Here is a 24,818-nt window from a genome sequence, read left to right as displayed (position 1 = left end):
TATTATTATCATCATATCTCTGTAGCTGTTCCTTTTTAACGAAGTATTTTCTTAGCCCATTAAGTTACCTTTCTAAACCATATGTGCCTTTTTACATCTTTTCCTCTCCTTAATTTTCTTGAAATCATGTCCTCCACCGGTCTATGATTTTTTTCCATTTCTCTTTCCATTTTTAATTCTAAGCTATTCCTAAGTAATAAATACCATGTGTTTACTCTCTGTGAAATTATTGGAAGGGTAGACAGATGAAGGTGTCTGACTTCCAAAATACTTTATTAGCTGCTTCTCCTGCATTTCCATGTCTCCTGAATAGTTACCTGTGTTGTGAAATCCCAGCACTTCCAAAGGAGTACAAGTTTTGCTTTCCACTCATTTGCAGTAGATGCTTATTGATCCCTAAAAATATCAAAATAACAGTTAAAGCTGAGCAAGTATCTTACTATTTATCATGTTCTTTAAATAGACTAGATGTTCTAAGAACAAAATCATAAATCAATGAAGAGCTGCTGTGTCCTGTTGTAAGTTTTCACTGAATAATTTCAGTGAGACATTTTCACACTGAATGTCATTCACCGGGTTGGTAAGATACATCACTTGATATTAGTATTAAAAAACATTTAAAAACTTGATTTTCTTTACACCTTTTCTGAATGAACAAATATATTCCCCTTCCTTGAGTCCCTGTCTCCTTCAGAAATTGTATGGTGAAAGGGGGGAAACAACAAGTAAAGTTGTTGTTTTTTCCCCCCACAGTATCTGGTTTATTTCTGCAAATAATTGATGCAAATGAATTAAAATGAGTATTGATCTGGGGACAAATCTAGCCCTAGAAAACTTCAGCGTTTGCCGCAAGCTTCATGAAGAAAAAAGGCTGTTAAAAGTTGTTACTTGTTTCACTTCTAATAGTATCAAGTGTAAAACTATCAGACTTGATGATTATACGATGCGTATTCAACTCCAAGGTGAAAAGAAGGTTGTCTGGTTTGTTTTAAGATTCAAGCAAGTACTACATAGAATAACAAGCTTCATAATTAAGAAATTTGATCCATTTTATTTAGCTGAAGTATCTGATCTATTTGTTCCATGATGCTGCAGACCCAGAGGTACCAGACCTCTTAAGCCTCACAAAACTGCTGCTGTCCAGGAAGAGAAACAGAGAACGATACAGAGCTGGGAGGGGGCAGAGAGAGATTTTTATTGGAAGCTGTTAAAGTGGTTGCTATGAGACCTTCTCCAGCTAACACAGGCACAGCAGTGTGTGAGGCTGTTAAATCATAGCTCTTGCATTATACCTTCCTTTTCTGCCCCTTTTTTTTTTTTTTCCCATACACAGCTTTTATAGTTGTTTAAGATCAGAGAAAACACCTGCCAGTTGCTTTTTCTTCTGTTTCAGTCCCTTCTGCTGCCTCGTGCAAGATGGAGCAAGAAAATGCAATGATCAGCTCCTCGAGCAGTTCTTCAGCTGGCTCCAGAGAGTACAAGGTGGTGATGCTGGGAGCAGGGGGAGTTGGCAAAAGCGGTAAGTTTCAGCAACAATATTTGGGGAGAGAAGGGGTGAATTGGGAGCGTAAAGTTCACCGGAAAAGGACATGGTTTAATGAGGGGTTTCTTTCCTCTTTCTCTTGCACATGGCTTGGATAAAAGACTATAGTTCGTGACTGGGGCAATGAGTCAGCTTAATTTGTTACAGACTGAAACGCTGCAAGCCTATTTAATTGGTTATTTGTGTAGGGCTGACCCTGGGTGTGCTGTGTGTGAGGAGGGAGCAGCCAGGCTGCTGCTGTGAGTTTAAGAGCAAGTGCCTGTGCCACTCTCCTGCTTGGTGAGGGCTGGTGGTTTGCTGGACAGTGTGGATGTAACTTGTTGGCCTGAGGGTCCTTGTGCTCAGGCAGAAATCAAACTAACTGCAAAGTCAGCTGTACAGTGCAGAGTGTGTGGGATGCCTGCAGTGGCTCTGTTTCCTTCCCCACTTTTTTTTTTTTTTAATTATTATTATTATTATTATTTTGCTGAGTCTCATTGTGGTTCGGCTGAGTTTAGTCTCCTCTCTGATCTGGACAGGTACAACCTGCCTGAGTCTCACACCAGGCTGTGAGGCAGATTTGCAGCATATTTTAATATCCCTGTCTACAGCTGGCAAGATATGATAGTGTCTGACAATGATATCTCTTCAGACGAGTCATTATTTTCCCTGGACAGTGTTTTCTTTTTCCCAGATATTATCAGCTCTGATTTATTCTCGCTGAAACCAGCATTCTCTGTTCTTACAAAGACTTTGCTGAACACGCAGAGTTTGTCTCAGAAGTCAGTATATTGAGCTGGCCACACAACAAAAATTTGATTTCATCTTCTGGAAATTCAAAAGAACAACAGAAAGAGAAACAAAATTGCAAAAAGCAGGATAATATGGTATAATGCATCCCAGCTAGATTCCAAGGAATTTTCAGGATAAATAGCTGTGACACTAAATTGTAATAACTGTGTGTATCCAACAAGTTTTATTTATATTCAAGCAATATGATGAAGCATTGCAAAAACTAAAAAACTGAGTAAACATAATTTTGTTTCTGTATCCATAATCTTTGTGTTTTTGTTGTATTTGGCTTCAACTTCAGTGACACATCTTTCAGTGAAAGCTATTTCCCATCAGTGTTACTTAACCAAGCAAACAGTTCTTGCACAGATGTTGCTATATAATCACCATATAAAATGGGAAAGAACAAAATATTGGTAATCTCGGGGTAAATTTCTGCAAATTCACATTATCTTTACCATAGAAAAGAAGGTATCTCGGATGTGCCAGCTCGAACTTTCAGTAAAATATCTCTTTTTTTTTCCTTATTTATGCATCTTTTAGATTTATTTTTTTTTTCCCTGAGTGTGTCCAAAAGACATCAGCAATTTCCCTCACCCCCAAAGATATGTTTGTAGGAATAATGCAATTTTGAAAACTTGTTCACCACAAAGTTTTACAAACTACATTCATAGCATGACTGAATCATAACAACCAAACTTTATATGTATGTGGAGGAAATTTCTGAGTTTCCATTTACTATTAGATTAGAGTTGAAGTCACAAATTTAGTTAATTCAAATTTCTGCCTAAGAAAATGTTAGCTGTTAGTTTAATGAGAAGAAAGCCTTTAAATCTGTGGATTGACCAAGATGTGATACATCTCCAAAGCTGAGAAACAAATAAGTAAAAAGTGTAATTGTGCGGTCTAAAGAAACTAAAATGGGATTAAGTGGAAATTTATGAAAATCTATAGGATGATTGAAAACTTTTCTCTTTTTATCATGAAAGTAAAACTCCTGCATGGAAACAAAAACAAACCAGCAACTGAATATTACTGAGAGTTCATAAGAAAGGAGGCTGGCAGTTCAACATTTACTGGCTATGAACTTCTGACGTGCAGTGGACCTGAAATATTTCAGTAGAATGCTGAAAGATAGTCCAACTGATAGAATTCAGAGAGAGATACAAAGTAAAAATAAATGTCATTCTATAAATCATTAATTCATTCTGACTGTTACATAAAGAGGTTTAATTTACACTGGATTAAAAACAGAAAAAGGCCTTAATGACTACTTTCATTGTACAAGATGAGCTCTGCTTTCTCCTAGTGACCTAGATTCAATGTGTCCAGGAAATTATGAATTTAGCTATAAAATGAATCAGAGTAGAATAAGGATGAAAAAAAAATAGGTCAGCTTCCAATTTTGATTTTGAGAAATCAGTGGTATGTGGTTTGATATATTGATAACATCCTGCCTTCTTTTTTCTGTCTTCTCCCTCTTTATTTGCTTGTAAGTCATGACAAAAACAGTAACAGCTGGGGTTAACTTACTGAGTGGGAAATCTCTTTCAGATAAAAGCCTTTCCATCCCTCAATTCATTCAAATATTAAATAATTCAGGTTTAGAATGAATTTTCCATAGGAACGAAGCTTCAAAAATGTTAGATTTCTTTTTACCGTGGATGTAGTTCACTTCCAGATATCCCCTGGGCATTTTGGTCTTGGGGTTTCAGCCCTCCCCTGCTCTCTACCTGTGACGATTGTTCATGGGGTGGAATGATGAGGAGGAGACCAAAAATGTTTGTTCTTTTGGCATTGGATTAGTCAGGCTTGTCTCTTCACTTCTGTGCTCAAAGATGGCAGACAGTCCAGGAGGACAGCCAACATCCTTTCATTTGTCCTATTCAGTGTGGTATAAATGTCATAGGAATTGGTAAGGATGAACTCTCTGTATCCCAGTCTGACGCCCATCACATGCAGAGTAATAATGTGCAAACTGCAAATGGTCTGAGAATTGTTACTTAAGGGTTCTCACATTTCAAAATAAATTCTGGAAAACTAATGCTAATGAAAAAAAAAATAAAAATCTGACATTACTTTATAGGAGGGAAAAAAAGTAAGGATGAACTCTCTGTATCCCAGTCTGACGCCCATCACATGCAGAGTAATAATGTGCAAACTGCAAATGGTCTGAGAATTGTTACTTAAGGGTTCTCACATTTCAAAATAAATTCTGGAAAACTAATGCTAATGAAAAAAAAAAAAAATCTGACATTACTTTATAGGAAGGAAAAAACCACCACCTCAAAGCCCAGCTCTAGAAGAAACAGGTAATAGCTGTGTCTAATGAAAATGTACAAAGCTAACTGTAAATTTTATATAGGAGCTGATTTCTGTACTGTAATTATGGAGTATAGATTCCCTAGAATGACTTATCCCTTCTAAGACTTATGAAAACAGAATTTTTGTATCACCTTTTCAATCTATGGACAAATCTCTGGAATTTAGGAGGATATGTCTGTCCAATATATTTATTTATATAATGTATAATATAACATTATATAATAATATAATGTAATAATAATTAATAAACTGTTCTTCTCTGCTCTGATGACAAATATCAGGCCACCTCAGTACCATTCAGACCTACTTGAAGTTACCTGATGTAAGCTCACACCCTAAGAACCTTGGTGATTCTGAAACCCATTTTGCTCACAAATACCTTTAGAGATCAGTAAACAAAGTGTTCTCATGGCCCTTGCCTGATGCACATCAGACCTTTGGGGTTAGCTCTGTTTTTCAGAGTTGCAAATAAAAAACATGCACAAAAGAGCCTTTCAATCCCCTTGCTGCCTTATATTTAGCAAACCAGTTCCACTGATAACCATACTTAACTGCAGCACATTCTGCAAAACATTAGTGATGATTAACCCAGGGCTTGCAAAGTGACTGCTAAAATGAACAAATTGATGTTCCCGTGCAACTGAATAAAATTAAATAAAACCTCCCTCTTATGAAAAATTATTACCTAAGCAATCTCCAAACAATGATCAGATTGCACCTTTACGTGCATCTTCTTGGCTGAATAAAAATATTGTATTAGTGTTTTCTTGGTTTTTTTGTTTGATTACTTTTTTCCTAACCCTGGTTAACGATGATTTATTTATGGTTGAACATGATCTACAGTTATTCCAGGCAAATAAAATTACATGTTTATGCATAGCATAGGTTTATCACAGGTGTAAAGTGAATTTCTATTTAGCTGTCTTATGGAAGTTTATTTCTCAGACAGATTGGCAGATGATCTGTTGCCACCATACAAAATTTGAAGATATTTTAAATAATTGCCTAAAGACTCTTGTAAAGCTAATATATTTCCTGTTTGATTGTATATTGGAAAGTAGTTAGAAATGTATTTTCAGCCTTCAATCTTAAAACAAATAAAAAAAAGTGGAAGAGAAGAAATCAAGAAAAGATTCTCTCAAGGATATTGGAGGAATAGTATGAGGAAATTTATTCTCTGGGCTGTCCAAAGGAGGCATTTCTACCCATTGATTTCCTTGATTTTTGTTTTGTTTTGTTTGTTTTTTCCAGCGTGGCATAAAGGCTGTGTTTCTACAGATGCAGGTGACTCATCCAATTAATTTCAAGATCATGTGTACACAATAACTTCCAAAATGTGTGAAAACAATTATGTTCTCTGTGATGTGGGAACTACAGTATGAGGAATTAGATTAAATCTGCAATTTTCTTTCATTTATGTGCTCAACTGCCTTTTTTTTTTTTTTTCTGGACCGGTTTTACCTCTTATTCTGCCTTGATAAAGCAAATTATGTGCTTATTATTTTCAAGCATGTCCTCATAACAAGAGTCCCCAGTAAATAGAGCAGCATGGAGTGTTTGCTGGAGAGCTGGGCCACTGCAGCTGTTTGCAAACTCCCTGGAGACAAATTAATGTATGATCCAGGTTACGTTGAAAAGGATGAAGGGCAAAGGAAGAGATTCCACTGGCATTAAGAGTGCTGAGCTTGAAAAGCACCACTTGGGCCTGCTGATGCTGTTCTTACCCCACCACTGGGCTTGGTGTCACAGAGCACCCTCCAGACATTGATCAAACACCTCAGCAGCACTTCCTTTTTTTTTTCTTTTTTTTTTGAGGGAATTTGTTTTGATTCGGTTTCTTATTTTCCCCAGGAATATTCTCAGGTACAGCTGTCCTTCCTGGTAAATGCCTGGTAAATGAATCAAAGGAAAGGGTCTGGCCTTCTCTCATGTCCTGAGGCAAGCCAACCAGCAGGATGAAGGTTTTGGATTTAGTTACTGCACAGTATTAGTCAAGGTGAAAAAAGTTCCCTTTCAAATGTTTGGGCATGCTGTGGATTAGAGCTAAGGCAAGCTAAGACCCTTTTTTACCACTCAAAGTCAACACAAGTGTAGTTTGTGCTGTTTTAATTTTTCCTTCTTGTCCTCTAACTGCAAACAAATTACAATTTTTATTTAAGTGGAGAAAAAATGGAGATATTTGTTAACAAAGACATAGATGTGTATGCCATCTGAAAACAGTTGGTTGTTCCCTTATCATTCTCTGTCTGAAAAGCAAGCAAACAAACAAAAAAGTAGTAATCCAGATTTTTATTTCCTCAGTTGTTTCAGGGAAATTATTCAACTTATTCAGATTAAAAAAAAAAAAAAAAAACATTAGAAAAGGAAGGATGAAAGAATATATATCTTTTTACTATATGCAAACTTCCTTCTTGGTAACAGTTCTGAAAGGCTAAGGGTACTGACCATTCAAAATGACCTATAAATTCCTGTGGTCACTTCGTGCTGAACTGTGCTGCCTGCATAGTTCTGATGCAGAATTTCAGGTGTTTCATGCAAAGTAATGGTGGTGCACATGAAAAACCAAACACCTTGTAGAGAAGGGACACCAATGCCAGACAATCACATCTCCAGGTATGGGTAACTTCCAGTTTTCTCCTAAACCTGATTAAGCTCTAGAATTGTACAAAGGCTGAGTTCCTGGTAGGTTTATGATCTTTGATAACAAAACTGTCCATGTATTTTAGTTTCCTCCACAGGTAGATAACTGAATTTGCTTCAAGGTTGATTTTGTGTAATTCCAACTCATAAACATACTATCTTATCTCTTTGTTAACAACTTTGAGAAAAATCTGTGTATTCTGTTAGTACCTGTAGACAATGATGAGTTCACACCTCGATCTTCCTTCACTGCAATACACTGAGTATCTGAAACTTCACTTACAGGTCCTTTTTTCCTGCTCAGAGCATCTTGTATGCTTAATTATAGAGCTCTAATATTTCCATATCAACTTTCTGAGTATGAATTCCAAAAAAATTGACATGTTCTTCTATTAGTGGCCTTATTAGAAGAAAGGTTGCCTGCTGGTTTCCTCTGTGGAATTATTTTTGTTCCTCAGAGAATAGTGAATTCTTTTATTCAGGTGTAGTTCAGAGAGGTCACATACAGAGAAATATCTGTAGTAACTTGATGCTATTTTCTCTTTCCCCGAGCGCAGTCACCTGTGCTATCGCATCTTTCATGATGACCTAAATTCTGCATTTTCATATGTGTTATCTTATTTGGGACCATTAAATCAGAGAATTCAAATTATTCTGGACCCCTTTCTGATATTCTTCATTTATCTTTAGTGTATATGTTATCCACTTAAAAGGATTAAATACATTATTTATTAATCAATTTCTTTTGCCTATGGGCAGAACTTGTGGACAGGATTGTTTGCCTCAGGGAAATGACTAAAAGATGTTTTCATTATTTTGGCAGTTCACATAGTTCAATGGTTATAGGGGTGGAGGATTCAATTATGCCCTCTGTATTTAATGTGGGGGGTTTCTGCATGTGAGATACCAACACAAGGCTGTGAAATCTGACTGGAGTCCTGGATTCTTCAGCACTAGAAGATGCTTGATAAATAGGACAGAGTTCAAAGAAAACCAACAGAGATGATAAAAGGAGTGACACAGTTTGATTTATGATGACAAACGACTATGACTATATTCAAATAGCTGCTGTAGACAGTAATTCATGATTCTTTATTGTGCAACTTGCATATGTATACAGAGATCCAGTGTAAATGGATGCAGCTGTGATGTGAATGGGTTGATTTATCCAGCTTTTCCCATCATAACATCCAGATGATGAATATCCACCTAGATAAGGCAAACAGGCTGGTCACTTCTATGCCCCTTTGGAACAGGGGATGGAGAACTAACAATATTTAAAAGTAATTAATATCAAGAGAAGAACACAAATATTCCAAAATTTGAGGAGGAAAGCAGCCAGAATTGCTTTGTAGAGAGTAACAAGTGATGAAATTGCAGTTAGAATATGTATAATTAGAGATATACAAGGTCTTCAAGACAAACTTCCTTTGGTCAGTAAGAGGGGCATGTGCCCTTAATGATTTGCTTAACAGCAAGATGGAGCAGACTGGGGAAGAGTTTTGAAAGGAACAGCTCGTGAAAGTTTTGTTAGTCCAAGTCCTTTACCTTAAGACAGAACATGTTGCAGAGATTGAACTTTAAAGAGCAAATATACCAGAACAGGAAAACCATTTAGAGTTTTGAAATTCTCTTACACAATTGAAGGACTGCTATCATCCTCAAAATTATGAGATATGTTAATAGTCTTCAAGACTTTTGGCTGATGTGGCACTAATAATGTAGATATCCAGCAGTTTTCTTTGTGTTCTGCTAAACAGAGATGCTTAGGCTAGTCTCAAGATTGGATTTGTTTGTTGTGTACAAAAAAAAAGTCATTTATGTTGTTTCAAACAGAACTAAAATATGTCCTTCTGACTATAAAGGATCCAGTAGAACTGGAAACATGCTGAGATATTACCCTGAAAGTACAGACCACCTCATGTGTGTGATGGGTAGTGGTGCAGATGGAAAGTAAACAGATTTGTTAGCTCACCTCCTGCTGTTCTCTGTTCCATGGGTGGCAATGTAATTTAACAATTCAAGGTCTTCACCTGCACTGCCTCTATGTGAACAATTATGTGAAGGACCCAAGGGAATGGCCTGAAGCTGAGCTGGGGGAGGTTTAGGTTGCACATCAGGAAAAAGTTCTTCCCCAAGGGGGTGTTTGGTCTATAACAGGTTTCCCAGGGAATGGTCACAGCACTGACTGACAGAGATCAAGAACATTTGGACAATGCTCTTAGGCATGGGGTGGGAGTGTGAGGATGGCCCTGCTTGGGGCCAAGGGTTGTATTTGATGATCCTTGTAAGCCCCTTCCAAGTCAGGGCATTCTATCATTCTGAGTGATTAGTACACACAGGAGGTTATATTAATGAGTCTGCTTTTTACTGTGTTTCATTAAAGCAGATCTTCACTTGGAGTGACGATTTCAGTGACTTGAGCACTGTTCAGCTTTTCCCATTCACGGTCCTTGCTATAAAGAGACAGAAACCTTCCGGGCTATTCCTCAGCAACAGGAATTGGACTATCAAGGCCTCTCCTAGTTTCAGCCACACACAAATCTGTCATTTGAAATGCCCAGACTGAAGTCTCGAACAAGGGAACAAGCACTGTTTCATGACAATGACTGGGCACTGTCGGTATCTTTGCTGTAAACAATCTGTTGAGGCAGCCACAGGAACCGCTTCCCTTCCAAGCCATCCCTGCTGCTGAGCCCAGCCATCTGCAGCATTTTTGGCACGTGTTATCTGCTAGAATTTGGATGAGATTAGTTCCATTAGGGACACTCTTGAAAGCACAATTAAGATTTTTTTTTTCCTTCGTCTTCTTCTTCTGTTGCTGCTTTCATCTCTTCTGTTTCCATACTTTCCATTTTATTCCCTTCCATTCCTCTGGTAATCCTTTTCCACTTGTAATTTGTTATTTGACTTCAATTAGTCTCCCTTTATGCCTGCAAGCCTGTCTAATTTTCTTTCCTAGAAGCTGGAAGTCTCATCATGCTCACACAACTCCGGTGGCAGGAATTGGGTGTTACCAGAGCGTTGTGCAGGGTCCCAGTTTCAGAGGAATTGTGCTGGGAAGACACTGTTCTGCAAGCCCTAGAAATCTGCTACAGCATTACCTGCCCACTAAGCAGTGGAGTCACTGGCTAAAATTACTTTGTTTCAAGGTGGGTGGGAAAATCCAAAAGATCAGTGTTCCAATGTGTGCATAGAAGGATATCTCAGGAGATGCCAAGTTGTGTGTTGTTGCCAAAGTCTCCAAAAGATTTATGTTTTCAACACATGTAATCAGTGTTTTATCTGTTCAGTAAAACCCTAGAACTAAACTAGTTATTTCAGGGGTCCCAAAGGTGGGCTCACAAATGTTTATTGGTTTTAAAAATTAGTTTCATAAGCTTTGACAAAGTAAGAACTGTAATCAGCTGAGAAACGAATGCAGGTAGTTCTTCAATTTACACTGACTACAGTTATGAGAGGAGCTGTTGTGTAATTTCTTTCCTTGCAATCTCCTTGAAGTGCTAATGTAATTCTGTAATTTTTGTCCATTTTCACATGCCCAAAATATCCTAGCTGAAAGTCGTGTTCTCTGTCAAATCCTGATTCCTTTACTAACTTGATTGCTCTGTCAGATTATGGGATTCCTTCAGTAACTTTGCTGGCTTACTACCTGCAGGAGAGCTTGTTGTGTTACACTGAACTTTTCTCTGCTCAATAGGATCTGCAATGTCTTTATAGAAATGTCTCTTTAGCAGCTTGAAAATTTTTACTATTATTTTAGATTTGTGTTCAGGATGTTCAAAACGAAACCCAAGGGTTGTCAAATTCTCAGTTGTTTCAGAAACAGCAGCTTCTTAAGTCATCCAGAATGCCTGTCAGGCTTTAAAAATCCCCTTCTCTAATTTTTTTGGACTCTCTAATATAGAAATGATGCTCTCAATTTGATTAAAAAGCAGTCATTAGACATTTCTTCACAGTGAATAATCTTACTTGGGCTGCCTGATGACATGATCATTTGATCACTCATCACACACAGCATGCCAGAGCACTGCTCTGTGCAGTATCTGACACTGGGCACAGCCCAAGGATGTGTTCCTGGCCTTCAGAAGGGTTCCATATGTCTGTAGATAAGCTCTAGAAACACATGATTTATCTCCTGGAATTTGAGGAGAAAAAGAACAATTTATTACATCATACAAATATATAATTTATAATATATGAGCTCCAGAAACCAGGTTCTTGTGCCTTTCTTCCACTTAGATCAGTTTCAATGGATTTCCCAGAGTAAAACAAAAAATTGTATTTGCAACATAGTCTCTCTCTCAGTGCATGTACTGTTTACTAGTCTGTTCCCATAAAAGTGGAATTCAAAAGTCCCATTTTTCAATATTTTTCTCAAAATAATTAAAAGTTATTAAATGCCTGACATAAGAAGGAGTGCATCACATAAACTTCCTATTTTTTTTTATTTTTTTTTCCCCCAGGTAACATGCTCAAAATGACAATTGGCTCTGATATTTGATGATGAGTAAGGGGTTAGAAAAAAGTCAAAAGAGAAGATATGAAAGGAGCAATGCAAGAAGTTTGCATGGGAAATGTTAACAGGCATCAATAATTACAAATAGAAAAATAGAAATACTAGAAACATAGAAAAAGACTGAGAAAACAGAAAAGAAGAAACAGATGAGTAAAGAAATGATAAAGGAGTAAAGGAATAGAAGGAAAATGCAGAAATTTGTGCTTCAAAGAGCATTGGTTTCAGATCCTGTCTTTCCACTGCAGTTATCCTACAAGGATAGGATAGTCCATGGTCATAACCCATATATGCTGCACATACTGGTAGCCAAAATGCACACAGGGTTAGATCCTGTCTTTCCACTGCAGTTATCCTACAAGGTGCTAATAGTCCATGGTCATATCCCATATATGCTGCATGTTAGGGGATCATTCTCCTGCCTCTGTGAACTTCTTAAGCCATGCATCTCACTCAGAGGCTCTCTGGAGTAGGAGGCTGGAGAAGCATCATCTCAGTTGTGGACTGGCATGGGTTGATGTCTTCTGCCAGGCAACAAGCCATAGGGCAAGAGAAAATGGCCTCAAGTTGTGCCAGAGGAGGTTTAGGTTGAAAGCTTGGAAATATTTCTTCAGAGAAAGGATGTTCAGGCATTGCAAAAGGCTGTCCAGGACAGTGGTAGGTTCACCATTTCTGAAAGTATTAAAAGAACTTGTGTATGTGGAGGTTAGGGACATGGTTTTGTGGTGATTCTGTCAATTCTGAGTTAATGTCTGAGCTTGATGATCTTAGGGCTCTTTTCAAACCTTAATTTTTCTATGATTCTGTGATTCTAAGTCTTCTGAGCACAGGCTTTTTTGCTCTACTCAGCCATGTACAAAGCTGTGTAAATCCAACATTAATATAAATTTATGGGGTGCTAGGCAAAGCAATGCTTCTCGTGTCTGGTGTTCTGACAACCATCCAGAATGGAGAGGAGTCTGTGGGTCCCAGCTTTAGCAATATGTAACACCCTGTGAAATCAGTGGGAGGCTCTTCTGTGTTCTTTGAAGAACAAGATTCATCCTCACACAAAAATCTTCAGCTGAATTATGAATCACAGTGATTCTAGAGGGATATCTCCTTTGGTACCAAGAAATAAAATTCTGTTTTCCCCCAGTCTGGGAAAAAAAAATACCACAAGATGCGAAACAAATATACGTATTTCTATATGTTTTTCTTTATCCTTTGTGACCCTGCTCTTCCCTTTGCTCTCACTCCCCAGCTTTTACTGCTCATAACAATATAAACAAACTGCTACTTCACTATAATAAATTTTGAACAAGTGGCAGTAGGAGGAAAAATCTAAACAAAATGCCAGTGACTATAAACAGATTTAAATACACATATCCCTGAAACATGCTCATGAAAGGTTTATTTACTGTAAAGTAACACACATGTTCACTCTTTAAGGAAAATAGTTGTTAGTGCCAAACTGTTATTCAAAGAATTTATAGAAGGCTGTGCAAAACCCAGCAAGATAACAACTTGGCTGATTGACAGTGACAGCATATTTAAAGAATAGAATTACTTGGTGATTGAAAGTTTATTTTCTTTATTTTCATTTACTTAAAAATAACTATGCATCAAAGTGGTTTGCAAACCTGTGTTTTATGTTTCTAAAGCATCACTGTACATACTATATGAGTTTTAGTATAAGTTTTTAGCAATACTTAAACCAATTTTGTGTATTGGGATACTTTAGAGTGGTATAATTCAAATACATTTTCAAACTTGTGAATAAGATGCATTTCTGATTGGCTATAAATAGAAAAAAAGCATAAATTGAAATTTTTATTCCAATAAATTGTTAATTGTTCCTTTTCTAACTCCAAATATAACAAATTAAGTTAGTAAAAATCAGACAGTGAGTACTTTACAGGGTTGGAACACTTGGGAATATCTTTAGCACCACTGATGTTAATTTAGTCACAACAAAAAGCAGGATGTGGATTGGGAACAGATGAGATACGTTGTAGTAGACATGATTGCTCAGGAAATGACCTAGATAGACACAGTACCAGTTTGTACTGTGATGAAAGTTTCTGAGGGAATCAAATATTTCCCTGGCTCACAGACAAAGTTCAATGCTATAGACAAATACCATGAATAATTTGTTTCAAGTTTAGTGTATAACCAGCTGGTAAAAAATAATTATGTTGGTGATAGAATTGCTTTCCTCTGAGTACTAATTCTTTCCACCCACTTCTGCCTCTTTTCTCTTGCAGGGTCTCCCTTTAAGTATATGGCAGAATTTATAAGAGAAGTAGGAAATGTAAAATATTTTATTAAAAACCTATTTACATTAGTAAATGTTGTAGAGCCCATGCTATCTTTCACAATTCATTTTATTTTTCCCATAAACTTACTGTAAGTGTACTTCCTGCCAATAAAATATTTTACCAGGAAAATGGCAATGTGGAAGGGCTTAGATTTGCATCTATTTGGAACAGGTTTTTCTGTTACCATTTTATTTTGTTATATGTCTAGTTTATTTCTGTATTTATATAAATCTCAGGATGTTTAACATACGATGAATTTCTCACAATGGCACAATGTTCAAAAGTTACCTATCTTCAGAACCCTCTCTAGCTAAACTGACAACCAAATACATATTTGTTTACTTAGTGGAAAACCAAGATAGGATGGGCCTTATTTGTTCTGTCAGTGTCTTGTGTGTCATATCTGTTCAGCTCAGTGATTACTGTCAGTATTGTGGCATTTAAAAGAAAACTTGAAGAGAGTGGAAATGCGATTTGTGTTCTGTGCTGCCTCACACATCACAAAGAAAACTGGCAGCTTGACCTTAGCAGCAGAGCAGAAAGAATACAACTCTTTTTTTTTGTACACTGAGAGTTCCAGCCAAATGAATGCATCTTAATGGGGAAGTCACTCGTGCCAGAGTAGGTGGGGAGGGAAACAGGGAAATATTGTGCAGCTGAAGAAAAAAAAACTCCAATGTTTATTCCTGACTCTCTCTTTGAAATTACCATAGAATGCCTTGACCCCTATTTTCTGCCCTACCTACTGAAATATCTGAATTAAAGTGGTTAAAGCAGTGCGTGGTTAAGTGGGATGGAGGAGAGAGATTGAAAGACAAAGGAATTGCCCTTGCAATTTCTGTAGGATTGGAGAGAAGCATCAGAGAGTATTGAGTCCAGCTAAAATTAGAACACAGTTTATAAAAGCATTGAAAAAGCAATGAACCTCAGGAGTGTTTTTGTTTGATACATTATGGAAGAGGACGATAATAAGATTAATACTTAGGAAGGAAGGAAGGAAGGAAGGAAGGAAGGAAGGAAGGAAGGCTTGAGATAACAGTTTAACAGCTGAAGTAAAAGCTGTGAATACATGCAAATTTAAGAATTTATTTACTAATTCTCACTGCAGGCAGATTTTTAGCCAATTCCTGAAAAGCAGGGCCTTGGCTCACATAAGGGCTGCTCAGGAATACACATGCCATAACCATGAATGATTCTGCTTCTTCCTGCATTCCTTGAGTTTTTATTCCTGAATATGATATAATTTGATATTAATACCTCACTAATCCACTCAGATCAGCTGTCTCAGCTGTGTATCCCCACAAGTAGGTTCTTGACCCTGCTGGAGGTACAGAGGGAAAAAGGAAAAGCCTTGATGTGGTGCAGAACAGTTCATCAGTGACCAAAACATTGGTGAATTATCAACACTGGTTAAGTCACAGAACCAAAACCTGCCACCATATGGGCTGCTGTGAAGAAAATTAACTTGACCACAGCCACCTCCAGTACAGAAATTTATAGCATGAAAAGAAGTGAAGGAAATGTGAGAATTTTTTGCAGTTTGTATCTATAACATCACAAATAATTGTACATTAGTACTGACATGCTCTTCTGTTTTGTTGCAATGTTGGAGGCCACCAATCCTGGGGGAGCCAGCATTATTTTCCACTCTTTCCTCCTTGTTTATGACTTGACTGGTTTGTTGGTTTTTTTTTTCCCTCTCACTTTTTTTTGGCAGAAACATGATAGTTTGAAACTGACTGCTGTTGGCATGGAGGTATTTGTGCTGTACACCTTACATGTGTATGGTTTTCCTGAAGGCCATCTGAAATATTCTCTGTTCAGCTGTGTTTCTGGGGAGCACCACTGCTGAATCCAGCTGAGTCTTATGGTCAGGTGCTGAGGTATTTATATAGTGTTTGAATTCTTTTCCACACAGGAGGAAGTCTATGGCACAGCACTTTTACTGTGGCTGAAATGAGGTCAGCACGTTTAGGCATAATTAAATCATCATTACCAAGCAGTGGGTCAGCAACACCAGCATTTTTTTTGCCATTTCTAAAGTACCTATAGTTCCAAGGAAACTTAAATCTGTTAGATTCTGTTCCTGGAAGGAATCTTTCCAAGCCCATAGTGACCAGTACTGCACTTATCTTCCACAGCAGGACTTTATCTTCCACAGCAGGACTGTAATTTCATTTTCTCCATACAGCACAGTATTGTCAGGTCAGTCTGGAGGCCAAGCTGCTTTTGAAGCTCAGGAATGTTCAATTCAGCTGCTCTATAACAGCTGAGGAGGTCTGGGCCAGCATCAACCAATGCAGGAGCCAGACACAAAGCAGTAGGGCCAGTGGAATGGGCCAGCAGCATTCCCCCTGCAGAGCTGGTGTCACGAGGGACATATCCCTCAACAGCAGTGCTGTTGGTCTCATCATCTCTGTGACACTGGATGCAGCACCCATTGTCCAAGTCGGTGGAGTTTTTTTGTTGTTGTTTTTGTTTTGGTTTTGGGTTTTTTTGGGTTTTTTGTTTGTTTTTTGGGGTTTTTTTGTTTGTTTGTTTGTGGTATTTTTTTGTTTTGCTTTGGTTTTGTTTTTGTTTTGGTTTTGGTTTTTTTGTTGTTGTTGTTTCTCCAGGCCAGGTCACTTCTTGGCCTTTTCAGCATTTTTGGCAAATTCTTAGGTTTGCTCAGTGGCGGGGAATGGTGATTCAGAAATGCAGTAGTCAGTACTGAAAAATGCAGTGAACAATACTGATAGTTATTAAAGACAGATGAGGTTTTGTTCCTCTTTGTTTCAATTGCAATAATTTAATAGACATAAGTGCCACAAAAAAAGATATATAAAAATAACCCCTCCTTATTTTCTTCCCTATTTCATCTGATCTAATATAGTGCTTAAAACTGTGGTTTGTGGGTGTATATTTCTGTGCTGTTTCCCCTGTCACTATCTTGGGCCATACTTATTTTTGAAAAATGCAGATGTATTTGTTAATTTTTGGAATTCAAAAGATATGGAAAGATCAAATGAAGTCCTGCCTAATAGTCCCTATACAGCCATAAATCTTTGCTTAGATTTTAATTTTATATTTTTCAATTCATAAATGTGCCTGATTAATAAGCTCATCATTTACTTATAAAGAAAAAGAAATTTAAGTTACATCATGTGTAGCAATCAAATCCCTGGTATTGCAGCAGCTGATGCATATGCTGGTTGAATTGAGAGAACTATTGCAAACATAATTAATGAGTAAATATAAATATCTTTCTGGTCTAAGCTTCCCAATATCCTGGCATTGTAGCTTGGGGGCACTTTGCTCTGGTAATCTGATACAAGTCAAAACTTGACTGAAAGACAGATTCTTTACTTTTTCTGTGATTTACATATTTTGTCCTATTTTGTGGTCTAGTGTCCTGTTTCTCATCTGCTCCTTTTTCTCATCAGTATAATGAGACCAGAAGTATTTGCCTTCCTTTTATTCAAGAAGCTCCCTGAACTTCAAATGCAAAATACCTTTTTTAAAGCTGTTGAGCATTACATCTTTGCAGATGTTTCAACCACAAGCTGCCATTATGTGCAGCATAATTCCATGACTGGTACCAGGCGACAAGTTCTTTGAAGTCTATCCAACAATGCCACCTCAATAACCAAACTATGAGATAACCCTAAACTTGTGATAAATTCTGTAAAGGTGATACAAACAGGCATAATAGCTCAAGGTAAGAGAATCTACAATACTCTGGTAAATTAATCAATCTGTAGAATCAGCGTGTATCTCTTCAAACAGAACTTTGCAGACACTACAGAGTTTTAGATGAGTTGTTAGGCAGATATTCCTGGCTGTGAGGGTGATGAGGCACTGGAACAGATCAGCTGTGGCTTGTCCTATCCCTATCCCTGGAAGTATCCAAGGCCAGGCTAGAACTGTCTGGGACCAACCTGGGGAAATGGAAGGTGTCCCTGCCCTGCAGGGGGTGGAACTTCAAGGTCTCTTTCAACCCAAACTGTTCTATGATTCTATAATACTCAGTTGCTGAAACTGCTGGAGCAGATGTGGAAGAACAACCATCTCCTTCTTGTCCATATTTTGGGCAGGATCCAATTTTGTTCCTCCTCCCCGAGTTTTGTTTCCAAAAAGGAACCCTAGGAGACAAAATAATAGTTTCTTTCAAACTGTGATGGACTTAAATGTGGCAGATCTCTTTAGGAGTTCAAGACTCGGGCAGATGTGGGATTTGCCAGAAAGAAGCAAGCAATAAATTATAGGGGGAGAAATTTGGATACTAAAGCTAACTAATCCAGATGATATTCTGAATCCAGATGTCTAGGCTCTCTGAAGCTCATGGATTGAGAAGGGCAGTGTTAGACACTTAATGCTTTCTATTGCTTGATACAAACCTGGATTAGTGAGCAACTGGGATGTAAAACTGTCAAAGGGTAGGTGGGAATAGCCATAATTCAGCCCTGGCCATGGTGATTGATGTAATTGATGCCAAGAATTTTTGAAGATGATGAATAGTAGCAGTTCCTATTATATGCGAAGTTTAACAGTGTTTCCTCTTCTTTATATAAGATGTATCTGATGCAATTACTAATTTTATTTTTTTAATATATCTTCTCTCTATTAAAACCACCCATAGCTGTGGTGAAAAGAATGGCCTTGTTTAAATAGAAAATATATATTTTATAGTTTAAATACTCATCAGTGTGATGTGTATCTTCCTTGGACCTTAATCTACTCAGTATATGAGAATTTTCAGTCCCTAGCACAAAGAGCTAGTTTCTTTCAGCTCCTGCAGACTGATGAATTTAACTTTGGAGTTCCCTAACACAGCAACCTTCAACATGCCCACAGGCAAAGATACCAGTAACATTCCAGTTTTATTAAAGTAAGTGAGATTTATGAATTTTTTATTTTCAGCAAGGCAAGCAGTAAGCACTGGCTGTCCTAATGCAATCTTCTTTTCATATATTTTGCAAGGGAAACAATTTAGCTTCTACATATAGAAAAAAAGGGGAATCAGTTATTTAGACAGTCATAATTTTGTTTGCAGAAGGTACCCTAGATTTCTGTATATATTTTGCAAAATGTATGTTACTGCAAAGAGGTTTAGAGATCTCTTAAGAAAGAAGCAACATCACAAAGTACATCTCTGCAAGGAATATTTTTAATCTTGGAGTAGCTAGGTTTTCCAGAAATGCAGTATTGAAGGCAGCTGACAGCTTGCAAGACTTTTGCTTTGCTTGCATTCAGCTAAGCAATTCTTACTCGACAGTTACTTGATATTCATAGTTTCACTGAAGCAAGTTAAGTCAACAGTTTCAAAATGGTATCACCACATTTAGAGAGTTTGGTGAACGATGAGTCAGAGCTTTGTGGAGCAGACATCTCTTCTGACATGGATATCACTTTGTCTGCCGTGCTCCTCACTTTCGCTGGCGCTTGTTCTTGATTGATCTCCTGTTCTGCACCACTTGATTCATCACGGTCAGCCATCCACGGCCATGAAAAATTCATCCCGAGACAACAAATACTTTGTAGCCTATGATATTTTTTTCCCTTGGGTTTCAGGACAATTAATTCCTCCAGAGAGCAGAAAAGTTACAGATAATAGCAATTCTGGCGTTTCTGTGGCGAGAGCAAGCGCAATTTGTGTGTTGTCTCCATTCCCTCACATAAGAATAAAGATAGCATGTTTCAAAGGTAAATTATCTAAATAATATAAAGTAATTCATCTGAGTGGGTGTGCAAAGGAATTTATTTCTTCCTTTATGCTAAGTACTACTTAATATTGTGTACTAAATTTCCAGAAAGTTGTATATATCTATATCAGCAGCAATTTTTTTGTAAGGAGAGTTGCTTTTTTAAACTACATATCTTATTAGATAAATAAATTCCATTATGTCTTGGTGTTGCCTTACCTTTATTTGTCAAATACCTACTTGTTTGGGTCAAATTTAGCTTCTCACAAACATAATAACCCTGTAAAGTGTACTTATCTCTAAACTTGCAGTTGACATCAGCTTTTTCCCCACAGTTTCCAACTAAAAGAGCTGGAATAATATTCTGTGTCTGGATGCTATGGAAAATCTGAAATGAAAACTATGAATCAGACATTATTAGGTCCAAGAGGTGAATAGCAAGCTCTTAAGTCACAGCCAAAGTCTTATCCCTGAGTTTAACTTTCCTCTTTTAGAATGGGAGTCAAATTTACAAATCATTAGACCCAGAAAATGTGATATTTGATAAATGCTGTCTAATGCCTTTTAGGTTATTTCCTGTAAGACAAAGTGGCATCTGAAACAATCAAAGAGACAAATGAAGTGAGAACTTTGCATAAGAGACAGATGATATGTAATTTAAGCTATCTAGTGGCTGACTACAGTAATTGAGCTGAATAAATTGCTTTCCTCCACAAGCAGTGAAGTCGTCTGGTACAATATGTGTAAACAGCTCGTGAACATGGGGTGGGGCTGGGCATTGAGCTGCATAACTGAGGTGAGGGGGCCCAAATCATGCACCTGCTTGTGCCTAGGCTGTCACCACCTCACCCCTTTGCTTGTGCTTCTCTCTGTCATGATATGTTCAGATTAAACAGATATATTTAGTCAATTTCTTTTTTCTATTTTGGAAAAAACAGGTGTTTTCTCTTTACATTTCAAATGCTGTGTCATATTAAAATTCCTGTGTCACTGCAATACAGGGCATCTCTTCTTATATTATTTTGCCTAATACTATATCCCTAAAATTTCCTGAGAACTGGCAAAAGTCTGATGAGCACAATTTATTGGAAAACAATCTTTACAATTGCTTTGTGTAAGTTCAGGGATGCAGCATCTCCATTAGTGAGCACTGCAGGTCAATTCCAGTCGCCCCTGACCAGTGCTGTGGTTGTAATGAGCTGCATTCCATTAAAATGTCAAAAGACATTGGAGCAGGAACACATGTTTAGATCTAGCTGGGTAATTCTTCAGGTGACTAGATTTCCAAAAGCAGAATGATATTATGTCCCTCTCTTATATGTGGTAGCCTCCATGAAAGGAATTTCCTTGGCCATATCTTTAAAATGGGTCATACAGATTGAGGTTCCTGTCAGATGATGTGTGCTGGAAAATCTGCCTGTGTCTGAAGGTACTCTTTCTCTGTTTGAATTCTGTTTCTGTCAGATCACAATTTGATTGAGCCAATTAATTTTCAGACGGTTTTTCATGCAGAGCAGGACATGGTTTGTCCTCTTGGCTGCCAGGGCTCACTGCTGACCCATGCTGGACCTGTTTCTTCACCAGCACCCCAAGTTCCCTTTCCCAGTGCTGCTACTTGGCCACTCACACCCAAGTTTATGGTTGTGTCCAGCACTACTCTATCCCAGATGCAGAATCTGTCATTTGCTCTTGTTGAATTCCACAGAAGTGATGTTTGCCCAATGCTCTTGTCTAAGTAAATCCCTCTGCAAGGTCTCTCATCCCTTAAGAATGTCAGCCAAGAGGGATCTTCTAAGAATTCAGTTTCTATTGCTCCTCTAGACCCCATCTTGAAAGTCAGTCATAAAAATTAAATCGATTTTAGCTGCAATTTGCTTAATATCTTGCTCTCCAGTAGCTATTGGACAAACCCCAGGGGTTTCCCTGACTTTTTTCTGTATCTTTTTCTGGCCAACTGTATCAGAACATTCAGTGCATAGCCAGACCTCAGGAGTAAACAAGGGAAAGCTGAGGCCCTCTAGAACGAAAGTAGCATTGGGAAAAACATCAGCACTTATTTTTGACCCTTGTCACCACATAAAACTACTTAGCAGAAAATATACCTGGAATTAGATCAGCTTTCCAGAAGGCTCCAAAGGAGAGAAATGCAAACCACGCAGCCTTTGCCAGATTCAAAGGGGATGGAACCTGTCTTAAATCCCATTTAATAGCACATCAATACAGCTACAAGGCTTGTGGAGAAGATTACAGAGAACAACATCCCTTTATGAGAGAAATTACTACTGTCAAGTGTCTTGAAATATATAAAAATAAGCTAAAGCCCAATTTCTGTTAAATATTGTACCTTTCAAAATTGATGCTCAGTTACTCCAAAAACAGCTCTTTACAAAAATCAATTCAGTAATTGCAAAATATGTAAAAAACACACTGTGCACCTGCCTTCTCATTATCCACTTGAGGATAACAGGCTGTCAAAGGAAGGTAAAAAGCAACAAATTCTGGGGGTAATTTTATTCAACAATAATCTAAGGAACCATCAATATAATACTCTATGTTAAAAACAAAATGGAAAAGGTGGCACTTTTTCTGGATATTCTGTGAGTGGCTGGATCAGTCTGACTGAATGTTTGGTTGATTTTCCTTTCTGGTGCATAAGGTTGTAGTTAACATGGTCCCCCAAAGCCAGCTGAAGATAGTAGCAAGGTTTATGTTGATTTCATTGTGCTGTGAACAGAGGTGTAATCACCGCTCTGTATTTAACTGCACCAGGAGTTTTACTGCACATTCTTATACATAACTACCCCTAATCTTCCCTCAGCTCCCAGAGTTTTTCCCATGCAGTGATAAATACACAGCAGAAATTTTACAGGATTTTCCATTCTACACTGACATCAGATAGGAGTTGAGTTTCAGTTTTATGTGAAATTCAGTGTTCTTAGAAATGTTAACTTTTTTTTTTTTTGGTTGTACAAAAATGTCGAAGAATACCAGACTGTTATAAGTACTTTGAGGCAGTTAAGACTAAAATGTGTCCAGTTTGAGAATACAGAAACACAGCAAAATGCCAATTCAGTCACTGAGAATGAATTTTGATATCTTATGTCATGGAAACCCACTTAACATTTTTAACGAGTTTTAGGCTCAGGTACAGAAGTGTTTTCCAGATCTCTATCTTAGCATTCATACATCAAACAGTCTTCTCACTTGTGATATTTAGAGGGTGGGGATGACAGAGCAAGTCTTACATTTCATACATATAAGATCTTGCTCTTGAGTTTGGGTACAAAAATATACAGTTCACCTGAAGGAAGCCCTTAAGGGTGTAGTTGTGCAGTTACTGTCTTGGGTGAAAGGGATGATCCTTGTCCAATACCTGAATCAATGGCTGTCCTTGTATCAGGAAAAAGCCCTAGAAAGCCCTCTCTATTCATGGAACGTAACCAATGCCAGCAATTCCATGGAGAAAAAGAAATTAAATAGGTATTTAAACATTATGTCAATGGATAAATTAAATTACATTCTAATATCTGCTTTTTTTTAACCTTTCTGTAAACTAACGAGCCTCATGTGTTCAGAAGAGCAATTAAAGAGCGCAGACACAGAATAGTTTAATGACCTCCCACACTGAGAAGTTATTTGATATTAATTTTTTTTCTCCTTCATCTTAATATACAGATTTATTTAATGGAGAATAGGGTTATTTACCAAAGTGCTGGGAAAATGTCTCTTGCAGCATATAAAGAGAGCAGATCATATATGATACCATCTATTTTATTCTGAATTTGGCACTTGATTATTTGTCATACAGGAATAAAAATTTAAACCACAGTGAGTATTTAAAAGATGGAAATGCCTAAATTATTTAGAGAAAACCACACAGACTATTGTTCTAAAAGCTCTGATCTTCTTTTGTATGAACATGCACTGCTAATAATTTGCATTAAAAAAAAAAAAAAAGAGGCAGAAGGAATAAAGCCTGAACTAAATGTCAGCAGTAAGAAAGTAAGGAATAGCACATGGACAGCTCACTGCCATTTCTATTCCAGATACGTTTACATGTATTTGTTTGCAATATTCTCAATTGACCACTGTGTTTTTCATACATAGGTAAGCCAAGAAAAGCATGAGGAAGAGACTAACACACTTATGATTTCTGCTGACAAGAAGCAACTTCTCATAGTTCTCCTAAGTCCTAACCTGCTTTTCTCTGTGCAGAACTGCTGTTTGGAAGACAGTTTCAGGTGACTTGATTCTGACAAAAAAATGTACAAAGTAAGAATGCAAACACCTGAAGAATCTGAGTTATTGGGGAATGTCAAGGCTGCCCTAGATGAAGAGACTTAGGTTGAGTAAATTTTGTGGATTTCACTCCCTGAAAGTTTCTTGAGTGGTTCTTCAGTGTACACTGAGTGTAAATTGTGCCTCTGACCCATTTGAAGTAATGGAGATGCACAAAAATAAAGAATCTCAAGAGGCTTTTTTTTAAGGCAGAAACAGAACCTACTGCTGAATCCTCCACTTGAGAGCTCTGAATCAAAGAACTTGAAATCAGCTGAAAAATTATTTTATTTTCAAGAGATTTTGTAACTGTTTAAAAGAGCTCTGCTGCACTGCTACATTCTTCTCATGCATTTTCAGAGTTAACAAAGTAAGACTTCTCAAACCCTTCCTGAGTAGCTCTTTTGCTGAAGTATGCTGAGTTTATGAATCACCAAAGAATTTAGATGAGAGTAAATTTTAGATCCATTTACTTCAGAGAAGGTCCAGAAAGAGATGTTTAAACAGATATATTATAAGGAAAACTGAATGGAAAAATCTTCAGATGTTGGTAATGGATGTTTCTCCAGGGAAGTGAGGATTTGGGCAGTAACAATTTGGGGCACAGCAAAAGTGACATTCAGGCCTAGATTCTCTGAAAATCAAGGTGGGGAACCCTGCTTGAGTTTATACTCAAAGACTACTTTATGGAAAAACTGCATGAGCTTTCAGGCTCTTTTAGAAACATTCTCTCCATAGGAAAACATGTTCCTGCAGAGCTTGTA

At 37.5% G+C, this 24,818-nt stretch overlaps 1 protein-coding gene across 1 annotated transcript in view; it reads left to right on the top strand.

The window, feature by feature from the left end:
• Nucleotides 1–1,256: 1,256 nt before the first annotated feature.
• Nucleotides 1,257–24,818, top strand: part of RIT2 (Ras like without CAAX 2) — a 174,985-nt gene continuing 151,423 nt past the window's right edge. Inside the window, exon 1 of the mRNA XM_039702014.1 lies at nt 1,257–1,519. Coding sequence (XP_039557948.1) covers nt 1,417–1,519 — 103 coding nt within the window. The 5' untranslated portion in view covers nt 1,257–1,416. The remainder of the gene's footprint in view (nt 1,520–24,818) is intronic.

This window comes from Passer montanus, unplaced genomic scaffold, assembly GCF_014805655.1.
Source record: "Passer montanus isolate IOZ18808 unplaced genomic scaffold, ASM1480565v1 scaffold152, whole genome shotgun sequence".
NCBI classification, from domain to species: domain Eukaryota; kingdom Metazoa; phylum Chordata; class Aves; order Passeriformes; family Passeridae; genus Passer; species Passer montanus.
This window is presented reverse-complemented; position numbering and strand designations above follow the sequence as displayed.